Source organism: Paroedura picta, chromosome 18, assembly GCF_049243985.1.
Source record: "Paroedura picta isolate Pp20150507F chromosome 18, Ppicta_v3.0, whole genome shotgun sequence".
In the NCBI taxonomy this organism is placed as follows: domain Eukaryota; kingdom Metazoa; phylum Chordata; class Lepidosauria; order Squamata; family Gekkonidae; genus Paroedura; species Paroedura picta.
The window spans coordinates 10,163,347-10,186,891 of NC_135386.1; the positions used below are offsets into that span (position 1 = coordinate 10,163,347).

General features: G+C 46.2%; 1 protein-coding gene across 3 annotated transcripts in view; it reads right to left on the reverse strand.

Moving 5' to 3' along the window:
- The window catches only part of CEMIP (cell migration inducing hyaluronidase 1), a 147,253-nt gene that overhangs the window by 30,244 nt on the left and 93,464 nt on the right, over nucleotides 1-23,545 (reverse strand). For all 3 annotated transcript variants that reach the window (XM_077318047.1, XM_077318046.1, XM_077318045.1), the window contains 5 exons: nucleotides 22,102-22,172; nucleotides 21,254-21,349; nucleotides 18,434-18,552; nucleotides 17,539-17,680; nucleotides 14,990-15,181 (listed from right to left, as the gene is read on the reverse strand). In XM_077318047.1, coding sequence (XP_077174162.1) covers nucleotides 14,990-15,181; nucleotides 17,539-17,680; nucleotides 18,434-18,552; nucleotides 21,254-21,349; nucleotides 22,102-22,172 — 620 coding nt within the window. The remainder of the gene's footprint in view (nucleotides 1-14,989; nucleotides 15,182-17,538; nucleotides 17,681-18,433; nucleotides 18,553-21,253; nucleotides 21,350-22,101; nucleotides 22,173-23,545) is intronic.

The window sequence follows — 23,545 nt, forward strand, 5'->3', positions numbered from 1 at the left end:
TTGATTCCCCGCTCCCCCACATACAACCAGCTGGGTGACCTTGGGCTTGCCACAGCCCTGCTAAAGCTGTTCCGACCGAGCAGTGATATCAGGGCTTTCTCAGCCTCACCTCCCTCACGGGGTGTCTGTTGTGGGGAGAGGAAAGGGAAGGAGATTGTAAGCCGCTTTGAGACTCTTTCAGGTAGAGAAAAGCAGCATATAAGAACCAACTATTATCACCATCATCATCCTCATCCTGGATACTTTAGCCTGATCCTGCATTGCGCAGGAGGTTGGACTAGATGGCCTGTTTGGCCCCTTCCAACTCTATGATTCTATAAAAGACCTCAGTCTGAGATCCTGAAGAGCTGCTGCCAGTCTGAGAAGAAAATACTGACTTTGATGGACCCAAAGCCTGATTCAGTATACGGCAGCTTCAAGCATCCATGTTTGAGTTTGTATTTCAGGTTCTTGAAAGTTGCAGAAAGCTTCTGTGTACATAAACCAAGGAAGCTGCCTTATACTGAATCAGTCTATCAACGACAGCATGGTCTGCTCAGACCAGTAGCAGCTCTCCTGGGTCTCAGGTAGAAGTTTCTGGTATCGGCTCTTACTTGGTCCTTTTAATTGCAGATACCGGGGATTGAACCCTGGACCTTCTACATGCCAAGCAGATGATCTGTGGTTGATCCCCAATACTTAGTACATGTGTATCCCCAAATTCTCTGAGAAGTCCTACTTCTGGGAACAGAGGACAGGATTGTCCGCACTACAACATTTTTTGTAAGGCAAAACATCATCTTTCCCCCTAGGAATCAATGGAAGCCATATACGGACAGATTATTTATGTATTTGTTTAAATACTTATACCCTGCTTTCCCTTACAAACATCTCAAAAGCTGCTCATGAGTACAAAAACAAATTATGAACACAAAGTTCACAAACTAAACAATGGAAAATATTAAATTAAATGAATGAGACATCAAAACATATGGCACAAGCAGCAAAATAAAGCAAAATGGAATAGAGCCAGACCAGCTTCACAGCTGGCCCCAGCCTGAAGAAGAAGGCAGGCTGGTTGTTATACCGTACTTTTCTCTACCAGAAGGAGTCTCAAAGTGGCTTACAGTCGCCTTCCCTTTCCTCTCCCCACAACAGACACCCTGTGAGGGAGGGGAGGCTGAGAGAGCCCTGAGATTACTGAAGAAGAAGAAGAGTTGGTTCTTATATGCCGCTTTTCTCTACCCGAAGGAGTCTCAAAGTGGCTTACAGTCACCTTCCCTTTCCTCTCCCCACAACAGACACCCTGTGAGGGAGGTGAGGCTGAGAGAGCCCTGTGATTACTGAAGAAGAGGAAGAGTTGGTTCTTATATGCCGCTTTTCTCTACCCGAAGGAGTCTCAAAGTGGCTTACAGTCACCTTCCCTTTCCTCTCCCCACAACAGACATCCTGTGAGGGAGGTGGGGCTGAGGGACCTCTGACAGGACTCCTCAGTCAGAACAGGTCAAGGTCGGCCAGCTGGCTGCCCATGGAGGAGCAGGGAATCAAACCCAGCTCGCCAGATTAGAAGCCACCGCTGTGAACCACTCCGCCAAGCTGAAAATTCAGCCGGCTGCTTTGCGTGCATTGGCCCAACATGGTTTCCATGCTCGGATGTGAGGCAAATGGGGAACAACATTGCAAACTTAACACCTGCCTGAAATCCTGGCCTTCAACAAGGGGGGAGGCAGGGAATTCTCCGCCGGGAATTCAATTCTCATTACAACTGAGAGAGAGAGAAAATGAACATATTTGATCTGGGACTGCTGTTTGCTGAAGCAGATATGACCACCAGCGTTATCAGATGGAGACCGAGTGGAGCCAGAAAGAGGAGACAGGTAAGTGAAAACTTCACCCATAACCTCTGATAAGGAGGGCAAAGGAATTCAGCCGTGTGCGGCAGGGCTCACCCGGAGAGCTTAAGGGATCTGGAGCCAGTTCCTGCTGCTACCCGCAAGCGAGAGCAAGAATCATTCACTGAGCCTGTTTCCAGACTGCAAACACATTTCAACCATCACTCTAGCCTCAATTGAGCATCTGTCCCAGGCTTTCTCAACCAGGGTTTTGTGAAACCCTGAGGTTTCTTGGCAGCCCGAGAAGGATTTCCTGAATGGGTGGGAGTGATTTTTTATAATATGTTTTAAAAAATTGTTAAACATTTATCAGGTGGTATGACCATATGTGGTCATGTCGCTCTGTACCCACTCCCAAAATGATAGGCTAGGGGAGGGGCCCTGGGTGGCCATGTACAGAGCCTTGTTTCCCAACCCTATTCTGCATGATCGTGCCACTTCTTGGGTTTCTCCAAGCCTGGAGAATGTTTCAGGGGTTTCTCAATGGTAAAAAAAAAGTTGAGAAAGGCTGATCTTTTCTGTTTCATACATGATGATGCTAGTCCTTCATCTTCCAGAATGGGAAATATAGGGGACTGGATATCAATCGTCAAATGGGCCAAATTTATCTCAGGGTCTGCCAGTTGCCAATCACTACTATAAATCCAAGAAGCTGATCGTATAGAAGAAGAAGAAGAGTTGGTTCTTATATGCTGCTTTTCTCTACCTGAAGGAGTCTCAAAGAGGCTTATATTCACCTTCCCTTTCCTCTCCCCACAACAGACACCCTGTGAGGGAGGGGAGGCTCAGAGAGCCCTGTTATTGCTGAAGAAGAGTTGGTTCTTATATGCCGCTTGTGTATACCTGAACTAGTCTCAGAGGCTTACAGTCGCCTTCCCATTCCTCTCCCCACAACAGACCCCCTGTGGGGTGGGTGAGGCTAAGAGAGCCCTGATATCGCTGCCCGGTCAGAACAGTTTTATCAGTGCCATGGAGAGCCCAAGGTCACCCAGCTGGCTGCATGTGGGGGAGCACAGAATCAAACCCAACATGCCAGATTAGAAGTCCGCACTCCTAACCACTATATCAATGTAGCCATTGCACATAACTATTGTACACAAACATGTCCCATCACTTATGGAGACATTTAACAAACCAGAAGAATGCTCAGAGGGCTATGAGACTTCAGTGTTGCCATGGCTTTGCATGGGCAAGGCTTAAAATAATAGGTGTCAGGCTTGTATGAGCCTGGATTAAAAAAAAAAAACTATCCTGCAGAGACATGCAGAGAATTTAAATGCCAACAAGAATGCTGAACATGCACTAATAGTTCCTATACAGAAACCGTGTTTTCACATTGTGCTTTGGCAAAGAAATAGACTTGGGGCTTTTAAAATCCCCTCCTGTGGAAATGCCAATACCATGTATGCCCACACCTATAGGCACTGGAGCTATTATTGGAAAATACTCTTTGCAGAGAATCGGCCATCTTTGCAGAGTTTATTTGGAAATGATTAAACCCATCCAAGGTTCTTGAAATTGGCATGCTCAGAATGGCACTCAGTTAATCAGCCACTCTTCATGTTCACAGGAGGCAGGTAGAGAAGGCGTATTAGTGATTTCTGAGTCTCTGATCTGGTTCTTTCTCCCTTCCTGGAGCTTCGTGAGTGCTTTCCTGTCCCTAAAGGCCCGTTACTGCTCACAGTGACTAGTTCTTGGTACAAAGACCTCAAAATCCAGATCTGGCTATCAGATAAGTCGTGTAGCACTAATTTCGCAGGGTGTAGTGGTTAAGAGTGGCAGCTTCTAAGCTGGGTTTGATTCCCCACTCCTCTGCGTACAGCCCGTTGGGTGACCTTGGGCTACTCAGTCCTGCTAGAGCTGTTCTCATCAAGCAGTTCTGTCAGAAACTCTCTCAGCCCCACCTCCCTCACAGGGTGCCTGTTGTGGGGAGCGGAGGAGAAGGTAATTGGAAGCTGCTTTGAGACTCCTTCAGGTAGAGAAAAGCAGCATATAAGAACCAGTTCTTCTTCTTCTTCAGTAATCTCAGGGCTCTCTCAGCCTCACCTCCCTCACAGGGTGTCTGTTGTGGGGAGAGGAAAGGGAAGTCGAATGTAAGCCCCCTTGAGACTCCTTCAGGTAGAGAAAAGTGGCATATAAGAACCAACTCTTCTTCTTCTTCAGTAATCTCAAGGCTCACCTCCCTCACAGGATGCCTGTTGTGGGGAGAGGAGGAGAAGCTGCTTTGAGACTCCTTTGGGGACTGAAAAGCAGGGTAAAAAAAAAACAATTCTTCTTCTTCTTGACAAAATACAGAATTTCAGTATTCACAGTTGACAGTATTTCTAATGGTCATCGTCATAAAATAATCCTAACCGAGAGTATGAAATAACATGCAACATGGACATATAACAACAGCCCTACTGGGTCAGAACAATGGTCCATAGAGTCCAGCATCCTGTTTCCTACGGTGGCCAACTCATTGAGTTTTAAAAGTTATTGATGGGGCAGCTCATCAGGAGGTATGGGCTGTTCGTCACCCACAGTCTGGTGGTACCAGGGTCTACCTTTCGTTTCCGCCTAATTCCCAGGATGCTACGGATATTCTGAGCCAGTGCTTGGAATCAGTAATGAGGGTGAACAAGCTGAAACTTAACCTTTACAAAACAGAGGTTCTTTGAGTCAGTAGAAAGGCAGACCAGGGACTTGCGATCTCTCTTGTCTTGGATAGAGTTACGCTTTCCTTGACAAGCCAGGCTCACAGATCAGGAGTACTGCTTGACACAGGAGCCATCCTAGAAAACTGGGGGTGGGGGGTGGGGGTGGGGATGCAGTGGTCTGAAGTGCTTCTGCTAAGTTTCAGTTTGCCTGGCTCTTCCTGGGTCAGTTCGATCTAGCCACAGTGTCCCATAGAGCCTGGACTACTGCCATGCACTCTGTTTGGGGCAACCCTTGAAGAGTGTTTGGAAACACCAACTATCAGGAACACATGACCCCGATACTATAGCAATTGCATAGGCTACCAATCCATTCCTGAGACCAATTTGAGGGGTTGGGTTTGTCCTTTAAAGTCATACCTGGCTTGCAATCGGGGTATCCGAAGAATTGTCTTCTGTACGTTCCTGTTGAGGAATGAAGGCCACAGGGACAGGCCCTCCTGACTGTCCCACTAATCAAAGAAGCTCATGAGAAAGAGCCTTTTCAGTGGCAGTCCCACAATTATGGAACAACCTCCCCAGGGACCTGTGCCTGACCTCCTTATTTTCGATCTTCAGGAAGCAGTTCATTAAGAACTGCATTTGTCCCGTTCAGTTTTTATCTGTTGGCAGTCCTAACTGAGAGAGCTCCAAAATGACTATTTTCTTTTATAATCTGCCTTGAGAGCTGCCAGGGAGAGGCAGCTAATCCTGAAGGGCCGGCATATTGGCAAGGAGGCCTCCTGGCATTAGCAGTCAGAAGTTTCCTTCTTCTAGATGTGGAGGTTCCCTTTAGTCCTCAGAGCTAGGGACCCTTGGAATGTGCAAATTGTGCATGATCTGAAAGCATATGAAGCATATCCTACTGGGGGCATCAGAGGTGAGGTATATTTAGCTTAGCTAGAATAGAAAGTCTGACGTTTTTCAAATAAACTTCTCCAGAGTCCCCAGTGGCTCAATTGAAGACTTCCTGCTCTTTTGAGCGCACTTCCTCCCTGTTTGCCTCCAGATGAAGAACAGTTACTCAGTTGGGAGTCTCTCTCTCTTTTGAAGAAAACTATTTACTCTTTAAGCAGCCAGTGCTTTGCATTTTTTGCATATTTAAGCTCTGCCAACAGAAACTGCCCTAACTGTAACCCCTCTGATCCTTCCCACCCTTGCCTTTCACCTTGACACACAAAAAAACATGAAACGATCTTCACTTACCCCACCAAAAAGCTGGTGGTTACCCATCAGGTTGCTTTTGGGTGCTGTCGAAAATCTGTACTGCGTACATTTACTGCTTTTCTCAGTAGTTTAATAGAAACGTTTGTTGGCCTACCTCAAGCACGCGGAGACGCTGGGTGGGAATGTTATAAACAGTGTGGTGCCCGAGAGACCTGAAGTGGTATGGATTTGATCTTGGACAAAATTGGGCAACCAAGCACGCAGGACCAGCTGCCAAGGCACATGAAATGCTCCGTGCAAAACCAGCCCATGGGGCACATCTGAGATACAGATGTGAAAGAAAGCTGCCAAGCAGCCTAGAAAATTCACAACAAGGCAAGCACATCTTGCCCTGAAGAATGGTAAACTGCACTTGCAAACCTATTAAAGCTTTTGCTAGGAGAGGCACCAAATTCAGACAAGCCTACTTGCAAGCCATTTCTGTGACTCTGGGCCACTACATAGAATCATAGAGTTGGAAGGGACCTCCAGGGTAATCTACTCCAACCCCCTGCACAATGTAGGAACTCACAGCTACCCACAGTGAAATCCATTTCATCCCCAAGTGATCCCCCTCCCCATCAAAAATCTCCAGAATCTAGCCTGGCCTGGAGGAAATTCACCTACCATCCCACAGTGGCAATCAGCAATTCCCTGGGTATGCAAGGAAGGGCCACAAGAGAAACACTGGCACATCCCTCCTGCCCACCCACTCACACCCTGCCTAAGTTCATAAAATCAGCATTTCTGTCAGATGACTGTCTAGCCTCTGCTTAGAAACTTCCAAAGAAGGAGAACCCACCACCTCCCGAGGAAGCCTGTTCCACTGAGGAACCACTCTGTCAGGAACTTCTTCCGGATGTTTAGCTGAAAATTCTTTTGAATTAATTTCAGCCCATTGGTTCTGCTCCGACCCTCTGGGGCAACAGAAAACAACTCTGCCCTATCTTCTATATGACAGTCCTTCAAGTATCTGAAGATGGTTATCATATCACCTCTTAGTTGTCTTCTCTCCAAGCTAAACAGACCAAGCTCCCTCAACCTTTCCTCATACGACTTGGTCTCTAAACCCCTCACCATCTTTGTAGTCCTCTTCTGGACACGCTCCAGGTTCTCTATGTCTTTCTTCAGTTGTGGTGCCCAAAACTGAACACAGGACTCCAAGTCAGAATGGAGTAAAGCGGTAACATTACCTCACATGATCTGGACAGCCCAAAATCTCACTTGCCTTTGTAGCTACCGAGTCACACTGCTGATTCATGTCCAGTGTCCAATCTACTATGACCCCCAGATTCTTTTCACACGTACTACTGCCAAGACAAATCTAACCCATCATATAGTGATGCATATGATTTTTCCTAACTAAATGAAGAACTTTAAATTTATCACCATTGAAATCCATTTTAGTCCAGTTTTCTAGCCTGTCATCTTGTATTCTGATCCTGTCTTCTGGTGTGTTTGCTACCCCTTCCAGTTTAGTGTCATCTGCAAATTTAATAAAGACCCCCCTCTATTCCTTCATCATATATATATATATATTGAACAACACAGGGCCCAGAACAGATCCCTGAGACACCCCACTTGTCACTCCTCTCCAAGAAGATGATGAACCATTTACAAGCACCTTTTGGGTGCTATCTGTCAACCAGTTCTCGATCCACCTAGGATCCATACCGCATGTTACCAATTTGTCAATGAGAATATCATTTGGAACCTTATCAAAAGCCTTGCTGAAATCAAGGCAAATTATGTCCACAGCATTCCCCTGATCTAACAAAATAGTAACTTTCTCAAAAAGAGAGGTAAGGTTAATCTGACATGACTTGTTCTTGAGAAAGCCATGCTGACTGGTAATTACAGCCATCCGCTCTAGCTGCTCAAAAACTGACTATTTATGATTTGTTCTAAAATATTACATATATGTAAAAAAATCTTGTACATAGAAACTCTTATCTACACACAAGGGGTAAACCTCAGTGTTAGTCCATGTTCTTTGCATGCAGGAGGTTTCAGGTTAAAACCCTGGCAGTTTCAACTTCTAGAAGAGAGATACTCCCATACTCCCAGCGCCTTTGCCCCTGCCAATCCAGCACAATTGAAATGGCCATGCTAATGCTACTACAGAGTAAAGCAGGGGTGGCCGAACTGTTGCTTTCCAGATGTTCACGGACTACCAGCTGGGGCTCATGGGAACTGTAGTCCAGGGACATCTGTAAAATTTAGCCATCCCAGCTAAATACTACAAGAACATGTGCTCTGTCCACCTTACCTCACCCCTATTAGAGGATGCTTAGGGCATCCTATTAGGGGATGCTTAGGGCTGATCCTGCGTTGAGCAGGGGGTTGGACTAGATGGCCTGTATGGCCCCTTCCAACTCTATGATTCTATGATTCTATTCTATCTAGGTTCCTGGGCAGATTGGACACATTTTGCGAATCCCTCCTCCCTGCAGGCCATCCATGCAAGACCTCTACCAGAGCAGCTAAGTGTTGTGCTAAAGTTGTCTTATTCATAAGGAAGTAAATCACTCAATACACCATCTAGCAAGCTGAGCAAGATTTTTTTTTTAATTTAACTTTGCTTTTTTTTTGTTTAGGCTTCTATGTTGAGTGTACTAGAGACTATCGTTATAATGTCATTGGATCCCTGAGTCCTAAATAAACAAATGTATTTATGCGCATTTGGAAAAAACACCATTTGCCATTTGTGGGGGTAAATATTACCGTGCACCTACTTGGCCATATCGTTTAATTGCAGAAGTATGTGTGACCATTTCAATGGCACAAATATCTATTTTTGTCCTAAAAGCATGCATGAAGAATCCCTGAGAAACCAGCCCCTACATCTAGTCTGGTAGCTATACTCCTCTCATGCGTTCAGGATTCTCACAGACTTAACCCAGGCCTCCACCAAGTCACTTACAGACTCTGAGGTCCAGGCTGAGTCAAGATACACGCGCTGATGGGCGGTAATCAATTTTCTACCAAAGGGTGGTTTTACACTGAACAATTAACCCCACGACAGCTATTAAAAGGGTGTTGCTTTATCTCGGTCCTTTTTTTGCGAGACTTATCAGGGCTGGAATGGGCTTTACGCACAGCTGCATAGCTATAGATAAGATTGGGGCGAGGCTGTTCTGTTTTGTTTTGGTCTGATCTTCTATCCTGCCCTGGTCCCACCCTTCCTACCTTCCTCCAGCCCCTGCGCCTGTTTCTGCTCCAGCTGCAAAGTGTCAAAGAGCTCGAATCTGTTCTCATGGGTGGGGGAGGCGGGGAAAGCACTCGATTCTGATATCCCACCAGTGATAAGCAGGGAGTCACAGAAACAGGAGAGCTAAGAAACCTCATTCGGATCAAGGTGGGGGGTGACATTTTCCCGCACTGTTGAAGCCCGTGACAAAATGCCCCATTGCTATTTCAAAAGGACAGCTTTTCCCTCTGGGCTGGGGAGAGAGAGGGAGGGGCTGCTATGCCCCTGTTCACCTTCCCTTTCACATGTTCATTGACCTGGCCAGGAAGCAGGTACCCAAGTGGAGAGGGAGAGAGCTTCCTCTTCCCAGAATTCCTAGGTGAGGAGCTTTCTGTGGGAGCGGACAGGACAGCGAATGAAGGGCCCCCGTTCCCCCCGCTCCCCCCCCTTCCTCACAGAACTCCACCAGAGCGCTCTGGACCTGTTGTGGTATTGCAATGTTGCATCGTTATACTATTTATTATACTGTTATACTGTTATACTGTTATATTGTTATACTGTTATACTGTGCGCGGCTCGCAGTTGCTCGGGGCTGGGAATCGGAGGGACCAATCGGCAGGCGCTTTGCGCCTGCCGATTGGTCCCTCCGATTGTCTGTCTGGAGGAAGGGTCCAATCCGGACCCCTCCTCATCACGGACACATCCCGCCTCAGAACGCCTTACCATTTTATTTAGTCCATGGCGCCCGCAGCGCCACGGGCGGTGTTAAGATATTGTTATACTGTTATACTGTTATTAATTACTGTATGTTTTAACGAAGACTGTTTCATGTATTCTTGATTCGTTTAATGTAAACCGCCCTGAGCCTTCGGGGACGGCGGTATATAAATCTAAAAAATAAATAAACAAATAAACAAACAAACAAACAAACAAATAAATAGTATCTCTGATCCTGACCACAGGAAGGAGGGGTCGTTTTGGCTTTTGGCTCTAGGTTGTTTGCCTGCTGATAATCAGGGAAGGATTCTTGGGAGAGCAGCCGTCTTGGACATGAAATTTTGGAACCCCTTTCAGCAAAGGTGCCTGCCCTGTACTTAACACCAGATGCAGGGATGGCCAAACAGTCTGCCCACCCCTGATAGGGTATGTTTAGCAGAGGGACAGAAGGACTGTGATTCATCCAATTTCTTTTGTCTCTTTTGCTTAACACTATGCTGTGCTAACAATCTGCTTTTTTAAAATCTTGGTATTTTAATAATAAATCTTTTATAAATTGGAAGTGGCCCATGGTTCTCCCAATTTATAAAAGATTTATTATTAAAATGGTTCTCTGATCCATGTATTGCTCCCCCGCCTCGGAAGTGCTAGCCGAGTGTAAAGGGAAGACACACAGAGGGGTGTATTCTGGTCCGCCATAGTGCTCAGGTGCTGGGACTGTGGGAGACCACAGAGGCAAGGCCTCACAAGTGTGAAAGGGGCAGCTAGGAGTCCTGGCTCTCCCAGCTCCCACCTGGCTCTCCCTGTACTTCAGCCAGGTGGTGGCAGCAGTTACCCAAAGCATTGGTTCTGCTACCCACCTGGAGTATACAACCAGTATACAACCAGAGCAGGGGGTGAACAAGGACAGGACTGGGCCTGCAAAGCAGAAGTGGACACTGAAGATGAGTTTCCACACTCACGCTCATCTGGCCTGTGGAAATCTGCAGCGTGGATGGGGAAGAAAAGCCATGTCCAGCAATTCAGAAATCCCTGAGCTTCAGCAGCACCCAAAAACAACTCAGAAATGCACGAGTTAATTCACGTGTTGCTTTATTCGTGTCCAGTGTGGACGTCATTTCATGGTGCCCATAAAAGGAACATGAACCACATCCTTAAATAAAGGTGAAGAAAACCCACCTTTTCCCCCATGGCCCTTAAAATAAACTCTGCAGGAATAAAGCCAGACAGAAATGACTCCTTAATCTTTGAGATTGCCTTAGTATGTGTTTCTCCTGCCGTCTCCTCCTGTTGAAATGCAGATTGTAACATTCTTGTCCTTTTGCTTATTTGGCTCTATTTATTTGAACAGGCTTGCCTGATCACTCCAGATTTCAACTTTTAAACAGTGTCCACCAAAGAAAACCCAGGTTGCTAAGTAGAGGCAGGGAAAATACCTGTTTTGAGAAATCTCTGTCAGCCGGCTGTGCTTAATGGCACTTTCTACCATCACTGATGGATATGGCAATTTAAGTCTCTTGCTTATAAAAAATGTAAAACGTTTATTTTCAGAGGTCCGGCTTTCTCAACCAGGGTTTTGTGAAACCCTGTGGTTTCTTGAGAGCCCTGGAAGTGTTCCCTGAATGGATGGGAATTAATTTATTATATATATATTTTTAATCTGTATATATTTGTGTTTATTTATCAGGTAAGCGCTATTATTTACGCCACTTAAACATTCTTTGCCCCACCTTGTTAGGGATTTGGAAAGTAGTTTAGTCTGGTTGTAAAAAAAAACAACCAAAGGGAAAACAGAAGCATTGGTTGGGAGGGGGGCCTGAAAGACCCTCAAGTGTTCTCGTAGTAATTTAATCCACTTTCCATATAAAACTCTGGCCGCATCCTCATTCAAAGCCATTCTAAACAATAAAAGCCTCAGAACTGCAGCTGGCGCGACGCCTCTAAAAGTGGTACAAGAGGAACAGCATTTCCCACCACAGAATGCAAAGGTGTTTGATTTCTGCCCGTCTGGCTCTGGCAAAAACAAAAAAAGCCAGCAGGCCCCATCTGTAGCTGAGCAAGATCCAACCTGTACAGAATTCTGGCACTTCCGTCAGAAGCTGCTTTGTGCATTGGGCCTATCCTTGTAATTTGGGCCTATCTGGCAACTCGCAAGGGCCTTTGTGGAGCTACATGATGCTCCTGACAGAGGTGGCCAAACTGTGACTCTCCTGACGTCCATCAAGTACAATTCCCAGCACGGGCTCATGGGAATTGTAGTCGATGGACTTCTGGAGAGCCACAGTTTGCCTCCCCTACTCTTTGAATTCGCTCATCTGTTGTTTTTTTACCATAGTGATGTGTGAACTCTTAGGCCCATTCCGCACACACTGGATAATGCACTTTCTATGCACTTTAGAAGTAGATTATCCTGTTCTGCACTGGAAAATCCAGCTGCAAAAGCACATTGAAAGTGCATTATCCAATGTGTGCAGCATGAGCCTTAGTTTTGCTTTGCCTAGGCACAGGCTGGAAGTAGCAACATGTCACTGCAACATCACACCCCTCCCTCCACTGCAGGGAAGAAGGCTGGTAGGGTCTGGAGCCTTGGGGAGCATGGGAACCCCAGTCAAGGACAGTATTGTCTAACACAGCCTTTCTCAAAGAAAAATGCCATTTAGATATCCCTGAAACATTCTACAGGCTTTGAGAAACCCCCAAAATGGCACGATCGTGCAGAATATGGTTGAGAAGCAGAGCTGCATACACGCCCACCCAAAGCCCTTCCCGTTCCCACCCCCTACAGGCCCATAAGTGGCCTTTTTGGGAGAGGTGGGTGGGTCATATCACACATTAAATGGTTAAGAATTTTAAAATATATATTAAAATGAATTAACTCCTACCCATTCAGGAAATCCTTCCAGGGCCATCAAGAAACCTGGGCCTAGTCTGCACACGTAGGATAATGCACTTTCAATGTGCTTTGGCAGCTGGACTTTCCTGTGCAGAACAGGAAAATCTACTTCTAAAGTGCATTGAAAGTGCATTATCTATTGTGTGCAGAATAGGCCCTGATCTAATCTGACTGAAAGGGACATTCTAGGCTGAAGAACTTTCCCATCGCCTCATCCTTTTAACTGGAAGCGTCAGGGACTGATCCTGGGACTTTGGTATATAAGTAGCTGTTCTGCCACTGATCCACAGAAGATGAATCAGACAAAAAGGCACTTCTATCCCTTACATGCAAACTTTGAATTTCAAGATGCAACTGAAACTGGAATTCGACCTTGCCTGTACAGTTTGAGTCTTAGACCCTACAAACTGCATCTGCTCCCCAGAAGGGCAATTTGCAGGTAGTAGGGGGCTGGTGGGTGGGCTTCTACCCCTGCTGCTTGCTTCCTGCTCTAAATCTGCAACCATGTCCGGAACCTATGTCCATTTACAGCTTTCTTTTCATTGACTACCTCCCAAGACTGTTCTCATTATGTCATTGGCCTCACTTGCATTTGATGTGGTTTTTCCAATCACTCCAGTGTTGGGGAAGGGAGCAAAAACAGAAGCTCTCGGTTCTGCAGATCTTTTCTCTTGCCGGGAACCTGCCATCTTCAGTCATGAGGCTATGAGGCATTTTGAAATCTGGACAATATTTTTCTTGGCACAAGTCAACAACCTACTTTCATGCTCGTTTAATAACAAGCCAGCCTACAGCTCCCTCGAGCAGATTGTACTAGAGATAATGGTGTGTTGTTGTTGTTATTGTTGAAGAGGACTGGTCTGCAATGTGTTTTCTCAGAAAGAGTTTATATGATTTGAGAGCGGGTCAAAGAGTTCTTCGTGATAATATTTAGCATTCCACACATGTCTCTGGAGTAGTCAGGATATCTCAGGCACATCTGTTCTTGCGATAATTTTAGAGGGTAGAATAGTGCCATTAGACCCGTGTTAGTGATGATGGGGTGCCATCTTTCAGAGCAGTGGCACATTTTGGAAGGCCCTCCCTCCTGGCCACTTTCTGCCATAGACTCCTCTGCTCACTTCATTTGTTGTGTTGACCCTTCTCTGTCCTGTATCGTTTTCCTAGTACTGCCTGATTCTAAATCAGGGTTTGCCAACCAAGGTTCTGAAGCCCCAGAATGGTACTGCAGGATGGGATTTTCAAAATGGCGGCTGGGAGAGCCTTCCACTCAGCTCCAAGCAAAGAGGAAAGAAAAGGGTTTTAATTTTTTTAAATTCTATCCTTGAGTACCTTTAAAAAAATTCTGCCCTTAGTTGGGCAGATTGACCTGTGCCCTCCCAAATTGCCTAATTATGTATGGGCCTGGAAAGGGTGGAAAGTGGCCTCCTGGCCACTTTCCATCTCTCCTCGCTGAGGCTCCCCTTGCTTCTGGGGGTGTCTGGCAAGGAGGCACAGACATCTGACATCACTTCCTGGTACCTCAAAGCCTGAAAAATATTTCAGCGGTACCTTCATGGTCAGAATGGTTTAAAAAGACTATTCTACATGATTCAATTCAGGCCTTTTCTCATTAGCTGTCGGTGTCTTCCCAGTGCAGTCCTAAGCAGAGTTACACCACTGCTCGACTACAGTCAAGTCAATGGGCGTGACCTTGGTGTGACCTTGCTTAGAACGACAGTCATTTTGCTCCTTCTTTCATGTCTTCACTGGTGTTTCCCTTCCTTACACTCATGACACCTACCTTCTTTTTGGAATCCTGTTTTTTGTTTTGTTTTTTTGCCCCTCATCCTTGGGGCCATTATTCTCATGGCTTTTTTACACTGCAAGGAAACAGGGAATGCTGGGAGCGATCGAGGGCAAAAGAAGAAGGGGACGACAGAGAATGAGGTGGCTGGATGGAGTCACTGAAGCAGTCGGTGCAAACCTAAATGGACTCCGGGGAATGGTAGAGGACAGGAAGGCCTGGAGGATCATTGTCCATGGAGTCGCAATGGGTCAAACACAACTTCGCAACTAACAACAACAACAAAGGGAACAGGGAGGGATGATCCACTTTGGTGATGATCCATTTTCTTTGTGAGGCCTCATATCTCCTTTTAGGACAGGGGTGGTCGAACTGTGGCCCTCCAGATGTCCATGGATTACAATTCGCTGGCAGGGGATCATGGGAATTGTAGTCCATGGACATCTGGAAGGCCACAGTTTGACCACCCCTGTTTTAGAAGATGAGTAAAATATTACACATACACACACACACACACACACACACACACATTGGAGGCCTTCCTAGATCATGGGGTAGTCTCATTAGCCTTAACCAAGACCTGCACAGCCCCATACTGTCCTACGCAACAACATCAGTACGGAAAATATTAATTCCAAGGTGGAAGCCTACCTGCCACTTTGACTTCATTGGGTCGACAGGCCCTGCAAGGTAAGATCCGAAATTCCTCCGCTTGGTTCATGGAATAATCTGTACTGGCCACCACAATCCGATCTCCAGCCTTCCACGACCGCGCCGCATCCGCTAATTTCAAAATGGTGCTGTTCACGTTTGTGTCGATGGTTACAGTCAGCTTGGGTCTCACTGGGAAGAAAGAAAGGAAAGGGCACAGGGGGATATTGAACATACTTGACCCCCACAAAAGGTTCACTGAACCATCTGTGTTTCATATCAACAAAAGCCAGCCGTTGACTGGCCCAGAGGAAATAAGAGACAGCTCATTCATTATTGACTGGCAACTGTATTTTTCCACTAACCCCTTAACTAAATTTAAAAGTAGCTCTTCGCGGCTTAGCTATACCACACCCTTCTTGCCCTAGCATTTACAGGAGCTGTTATTTACAGACACTGCTGAAGCAACATCCTGCATAATTATGGCCTTTCATGCTAATTAATGCCCACCTGTTGCCTCCCCAAAAGAATATTAGATAGCATTGCACATGATCACCAGTTTGCTTAGATGAACGGCTGAGAAAAGAAAATTATTTCTCTCTGAAAGCACCACTGCTTCCCCCACACTGGTGGCATGAACCATTCACCAAATTCTTGGCATGTGCTGTAAACCGCCCCGAGCCTGTCTGCAGAGAGGGGTGGTCTAAAAATTCCATAAGTAAATAAATACTGTCAGTCCCTCACGTGCCCAGTCAAAGATTTCTATACGCCTTTCTTGGCTACCCTTTGCTGACATTTTGTGTCACTTGGACCGTTTCTGCACTGGAGGTTTCATGCTGGGCTGCAGGCTGGAGTTTTAGTCGTGGCAGGTTGCCCCACCTCTTCCTGCACCCACACGGGGGAGCATTTGGCCCGGTGCACCTCATCTGCCCCCAATTTGTGCTCCTGCATGGGAGCTGGGGCCGTGAAGTGCCCAGTGCGTAAACGGTCTTGAACAGCAACCTGGGACTTCTTGCGACCTTTTAAAGCCCTTTAAATTTAAATGGCTAAAGTCCTTTAAATTGAAATTTCTGGTGAAAATTGCCGAGAATGTAATCCTGTACAAACACATAATTCTAAAAGTGATTGGAAGAATTGGTGGGGGTAATTTCCATTTATTCCATCCCATAGGTCAGGGGTAGTCAAAACTGCGGCCCTCCAGATGTCCATGGACTACAATTCCCAGGAGCCCCTGCCAGCGAATGCTGGCAGGGGCTCCTGGGAATTGTAGTCCATGGCCATCTGGAGGGCCGCAGTTGGACTACCCCTGCCATAGGTTCTTGAGGGAGCAATGACCTCAAAAACAAAACTGGGAGGAAGTTAGTGGGCTGCAGAGAAAGAGGGAAAGTCCTGTTCCATTAAATCTGCAGTAGCTGATTATAACCAGTGCTAGATTTGAGCTACAGACACCTCCATTCAAAACTCTTAACCAGCCCAACTGACATATTATGGCAATTAAAACTGGACACACGTTACTTTTACATACACAAAGAGCAAAAGTAATTTTAGAAGGGCAATTATCCTATTCACACCTACTATATGAGTCTCTGGAAGCAAAAGGAGGACTCATCTAGAAATGCAACGGGCAGCCTCCACTAAAGGTAAGTGATCCTAAACGTGACTCTGCACTGAGAGCCCAGTCACACCTGATGCAGAGCTGGGGCAGTATTACCCATTCTTTGAAGGAAGACTTGGAAGAAGCAACCCAGCAAATCATACAGAGTTGCAACTGGGACCCTCCTCTGTGAGAAGGCACTTTGGGCCCTTTTGAGCTAAAAGGAAACTTTATTTTCTCTATTTATTTCTTGTTGGTCAGCAGCAATTCTCCTAAGGTGCACGATTGTGCCTGGGCACATGGTTTTGAAGACTGCATAGAGTCTGTTGAATCTATACTACCTTGAACAATGCATGAGGGTCGCACACTGTAATAAATCTCCCTACAGTGGAAAGCTAGCCTGTTAAGTTGAAGGCTTCTTCCCTGGATTTCTTGCATTTTAGCTGCCTGTGCATGCTTGTTCATCTGTCACACGATTTGATAAATTACTGAATGAACCCCAGCAAAACATGCGAACTAATGTATTTAGTCCGAGCAGAACAGACGCAGTCAAAAATCTCATTTGATCGGCAATGGCTGCTTCACATGTGCGAATCACCAGTCAATGCAGGCGGTGAACAGACGCGCATGGATTCAAATTGAGAATCCAGTTCACACAACCATCTTTTTGTTTTGTTAGACACAACAAACAGCGGCTGATTTTCCAGCAATTCTGGCACACAGAGGTAGTTGCTGGACTGCTCAGAGATATACTGATGGGAATGTGGCAAATTCGAAAAAAATGCAGAATTAAACACCCCCGAATCAATTTTTTTTAAAGGCCTCCCTTCCAGAGGTTTTTTTCTAGCGCTAAGGTGCTGCTTATTTGATCGGAGGTACATGCTGCTTCCTTTAGGCCAAGCAGACGGCATTTCAGAATAGATTTCCCCCTCTTGATCATACGGCTTTCACATACCGTTTTTACCACATAAGAAACGCACTCTGTAGTTTCGGCAGCTTCCATCCGCCTGTTCTGGGCCCCGGCAGAAAAACCTATAATCACGGCCACTTTTGTAGAGAACCTCAGTTGTCAGATTGGCTCCACCCTGTGTGACCACCTGGGATGAAAACAGAAATGCAAATCAGGACGTAATAAAGTGTTGTTTTTTTTAAAGAACAGCCAAATCATCTATCTGCTCAGCAGCATCTATGAGATGATGAAGTAAACAGGAGTTTTGCTTCCTGGTAGGTCAGGATTTCTCAACCAGGGTTTCCTGAAACTCTGGGGTTTCAGACCCGAATACACACACACACACACACACACACACACACACACACACACACACAATGGGTGGGTTAATTATATATATATATATTTTTAAATTCATTAAACATTTATTGGGTGTTATAAGGTAAAGCTAAAGGTATCCCCTGTGCAAGCACCGGGTCATGTCTGACCCTTGGGGTGACGCCCTCCAGCGTTTTCATGGCAGACTCAATATGGGGTGGCTTGCCAGTGCCTTCCCCAGTCATTACCGTTTACCCCCCATTAAGCAAGCTGGGTACTCATTTTACCCACCTCGGTAGGATGGAAGGCTGAGTCAACCTTGAGCCAGCTGCTGGGATCGAACTCCCAGCCTCATGGGCAGAGCTTCAGACTGCATGTCTGCTGCCTTACCACCCTGTGCCACAAGAGGCTCTTACCAACTTCCATACAGTAGCACAAAGGAAACGGCAGGCCGTAGAGAAGGCTGGTCTTCAAATCAGTTTTCATTTTTATTTTCCAGCTGCCAGCTTAATACAAAATTCCCAGAATGGAGTGCGTGAAAATGGCTGTAGGAAGACAAAGCAGCTCACGGTGTCCGTCCTACCTGGATGTCAACAGGGTGGTCGCAGACTTCTGGGTAAGCCGCTTTGAAGTCTAAGAGTCTTTCTCCGCCTTTGGATTTTGCCTTTTCGGGCTTCTCAAACCACTTTGTCCACACGACATCTGGAAAAGGCCATTACCGGGGGAGGAGGGGGTCAGTTATTTTGGAAATAACAACTGTAAGCATTCTGGGCAACACCAAAGCAACAGGCGGTTGCCTCTCACACAAGTCACGACCACATGGCTTTTGGCGACAGCCCGCTTGCTGGTTTCCCTGTAGGTCTGTCAGCTGCTATTTTTGTCGGAAAGGACGCGTTGCCCGGGACGAGGAGGTGAAGGATGGTGGGGTTCAAAGGCTGCTCCACTTAGATTCACAATAGAAATCTGGTCTAACAGCAGGTCAGGCTTAAACTAAGATGCCCTTTCTTTTAAGTGAGCAGCACTCCAGGGCATAGCTAAAGGGCACTCTGCAGAAACACGGCCATGGGAAGGCCATGTTAGAATCATAGAGTTGGAAGGGGCCATACAGGCCATCTAGTCCAACCCCCTGCTCATAGAATCATAGAATCATAGAGTTGGAAGGGGCCATACAGGCCATCTAGTCCAACCCCCTGCTCAATGTTCATAGAATCATAGAATCATAGAATCATAGAATCATAGAATCATAGAATCATAGAATCATAGAATCATAGAATCATAGAATCATAGAATCATAGAGTTGGAAGGGGCCATACAGGCCCTCTAGTCCAACCCCCTGATCAATGTTCATAGAATCACAGAATCATAGAATTGGAAGGGGCCATACAGGCCATCTAGTCCAACCCCCTGATCAATGTTCATAGAATGACAGAATCATAGAGTTGGAAGGGGCCATACAGGCCCTCTAGTCCAACCCCCTGATCAATGTTCATAGAATCACAGAATCATAGAGTTGGAAGGGGCCATACAGGCCCTCTAGTCCAACCCCCTGATCAATGTTCATAGAATCCTAGAATCATAGAATTGGAAGGGGCCATACAGGCCATCTAGTCCAACCCCCTGCTCTACGCAGGATCAGCCCTAAGCATCCTATCTCCTCTGCTGCTATAAAACCTTTAACTGTTTTGTTTTCCCCAGGCTCTCCATCCGACACAGCTACCCTAAGCAAACAATTATTTACAAAAATTATTATGTTGATTTAGAATGTAAGGAAGCAGCTCAAGTCAGCCTGGTGCAAAGACAGCGAAAAGGTGGAGGCCGATAAAGAAAAGAGTTATCAAAAGGAGACGAACTGTCTTCCTGAGAAAGGAAAAAGTCATTGTGAGGCTTTTTAAAAAGTTTAGAAGAATGATAATTGGGAGTAGGTGTGGGGAACAGGGATCCTCTGGAAGTTGATACCATGAAGAAGAAAGAAAGAAGGAAGAAGGAAGAAGAAAAATAAGAGTTGGTTCTTATATGCCGCTTTTCTCTACCTGAAGGAGTCTCAAAGCGGCTTACAATCCCCTTCCCTTTCCTCTCCCCACAACAGACACCCTGAAAGGTGGGTGGGGCTGAGAGAGCCCTGAGATTACTATTCGGTCAGAACAGCTTTATCAGTGCCGTGGCGGGCCCAAGGTCACCCAGCTGGCTGCACGTGGAGGAGCGGGGAATCAAACCTGGCCCGCCAGATTAGACGTCCGCACTCCTAACCACTGCACCAAGCTGGCTTCCACACCAAACTGGCTCTGTACCAATGATGAATGGTACAGGGAGTCAACACAAAGAAATTATTGGTTCTCGCTCGCAAAGCTTAGAAACAGACAATTAAAATGACTGGCCATAGGTTTGGGATAAACAGAAGGATGCATTCTTTCAGGTAACAAGCAACTCAAACTATCGAATTATTTACTACTATAAATAAAGCCCATTGCACTTTTAAATGCAATGGGCACTGCAGGCTGGAAGGGGCTGTAGAAGGGGAGGCCTCTCCGCCAGCCCCCTCCCGCCCCAGCCTCCCTGCTTCTCAGCTGGGGAAGGAGCTGGGCAGGCGCATCTGTGACGTACCGGCCCAACTCCTTCCCCAGCTGCAAAGGGCTGTTTCGCCCTTTCCCCTTCCCCCATTCTAGGTTTTTAAAACCTAGAAACATTTTTAAAAATGTTAAAACCTAGAAACAGCGTTGTAACACAATCACTCCTTTTTTAAAACCTAGAAACAGCGTTGTAACACAATCACTCTTTTTTAAGGCATATTTTTCAGAATGGGGGAGGGAGGGAAGATGGCAATGAGGAGGCGTGGGTCATGCCCAAATGACTAAAAATGGCGGGCACAGGGAAAAACCAATTGCAGGCATTTCCACATTGGGCAGCCCCAAATTAGTCCCCATTAAACCCCATTTGAAAATATGAAATCCAGTGTCCTGGGGATTCCTTTCCTTTGTCAAGTGAGGGGGCAACTCGGGACTGCGCCTGAAGAAGCAAATTTTAGTGTGGAAACAGACGAAAAGTTCAACCCTTTAAAACTGCAAACCTGAACTATATCCCTAGTGCAGAAACAATCTGAGCCACTGGAGAGTGGCCATCAGTGTCCCTCCAGAGCATCAGAACTATGAGTTAAATGCCCAGTCTGCCCCTGCTCAGAAATAAGGGAAATCCATACAAATCGTGTACAACGGTGCTGTTCACAAGTTCCATCTCGTGGAAACCGATCCTTGCTTTGTGGGATTGTTGCCACCAGTAATGCTTTAATCTCCTCTCGTCCGCAAGGGAGAGGAAAAGTTTCCGCACTGCCTTGAGACGCTGATGCACATACATTCTCTCCCTCTTGGCGAAGAAGCATTTATAAAAAAAGAAGAAGAAAAAGTCTCACCTTGAACCCACTCACTGGTCGAAGAGACGTTGAAATGTTCTCCGTTCTCCGCCTGAAATAGTTTGAATACTTTGGCTACAGCTGACCCTCTGAATCCTGCAAAAGAGCGCAAAGAGCTTACCAAGGGTAATTGAAAGGGGCTGTCAAGAATGTGACCTTTTTGTCTTTCGCGGAGGTTTAGGGAACGTTTTATAAGTACCTGCAAAATTTCAAACACATGTGCTAGATCTTGGCACCGGTCCCTATGTTCGTTATGGGAGCTTTACTCCCGGCTGGGAAAGACTGTGAAGATCAGCCAGAGAGAAGGGAAAACAGGAGTTTCACTCTGCCCATTATTGCTAGCGAACATCAGAATGTCTTTCTGCAAATCCCCAAAGCCTATGGCAGGCGGTACCCATCTTCTGACGTAAGAAACCACTGCTGTTTCTGCAGAGCTTCCGTGTGGGTTCTCTCAAGGAATATTGCAGGGCAGGAGAATTTCCTAAAATTCAGAATCTGGCCATCCAAAGCTTTCTGGCAGCATTTGGAGAGAAACAGTTTGGCAGTCTGGATGTGAAAGAAAAGCAGTGTGGCTTCAGATGGGCTTAGGGGGGGCGTAACCCTGTTTAGGATTGCACTGCAAGGTAGGTGAGGCTGAGAGAGCTCTGAAAGAACTGTGATTGGCCTAAGGTCCCCTAGCTGGCTGCATGTGGAGCAGTGGGGAACTGAACCCAGTTCTCTGGATTAGAGCCCGTCCTCTTTAACCCACCTGGCTTTGAAGCCCATTGAATTCAATGGACTTAATCCAAACTCTCTTTGGATTGCACTGATGGATCTCCTAATTTTGAGATTCTATTTCTAAGAATTACCTTGGTATTCTATGTGGTCCTCAACTGAAGAAGAAGGGGTCCCCTTTACAGTAATGAAACTCCAGGGGTGTCTAAAAGGTGAAAATAACACGTTAGCATATTATTCTGCATACATTCAGGTGCTGTCTTAGACAGGGTGCATTTCATAGTTTTCCAACCCGATTAACTCATGAGAATATCCGATTTATATAAAGCTAGGTCTATCTTTCCAGCTTGGTTCTTCCCAGTCAAGATAAATCGAAAGGCAGATGTTTTTCCCCAATTCTATTTCCAATGTACTTTTTCTGTTCAAAACTGGATGCCAGTTTAACCAAATCTTGTAAATACCTCCCTGACATAAGATTTTAAAAATACAAACTTGGGAGGAAGCACATTAAATTTAGTCGGTTTGCTCGTTTGGATGACCAGGATCGTGAAAAACTCAGAAGCAGAGCTCTGTAAAACGAACTCATAAAAAAAAAAAAACCTGGAAAATATTTGGCTGCCTTCTCTATTCTGGCCTTCAAAATGATCCAGTTTGGCAACACACTGCAATGATGAAAGCCTTTTGTACAAAGAGTGTCGTGGTGGGAATTTATAGGGGGATTCCGTATTATTGATTAGCTGGCAAAAGACTTTTAAAGGGGCTCAGAGTGGGCCTAGGCCCTGCCAAGTCCTGGAAGTGTATGAGTCAGAGCTGTGGTTCTAATAAACCTCGGGAGAGTTATACATGTTCATTGCTGCTTTCGATAGCAGTTGGTATTTCTCAGGCCCGCAACTAAAAGTCGCTCCCAACCCCTTGAAACCACGGATACACATTTGACCAGGACTAAGGAAACAACATGCTCCATCTTTAGACGCGGCTTTCTGCAAATGTCATCGGCAAGGCAAATATGACGACAGGTTTTATGATCACCAATGATCTCTCTCCCCCCCCTCCCCTTCCCCATTCTAGTTATCTGCCTATTTAAAGCTCAGGGTCCCTTCCAGAATAAAAAGCCAACAACCTGTTTCCTCCAAGAGAATCAGAGCCCGAGAGCACCTTTAAGACCCACAAAGATTGATTCAAGGCGTGAGCTTTCGAGTGCATGCACTCGAAAGCTCACGCCTTGAATAAATCTTTGTAGGCCTTAAAGGTGCTCTTGATTTGGTTGTGCTGCTACAGATGTTTCCTCCAAGGTTTTCTTTGATGGTGGGAAGGGAACAGGAGTCTATCCAGTCAGCCTCCTTGAAAGAGGAGGTTTGATCTGAATGAACATGTTCCCCCAACCACAGCTTGTCCTTATGGGGGTTGGAGGGTGGGGATGGCCAGGGCAGGAAGACAGACCTGGTTGCCCAGGCTGGATGAGGCCAAGGCAGGAACCGTTTTGCAGTCTGGGCAGACACATGGGAGCCGGCCCGGCCCTGTTTTCTGCCTGCCTGCTGTACTGAACGGCAGTGGAGCTGAAATTGCCCTCCTTGATGA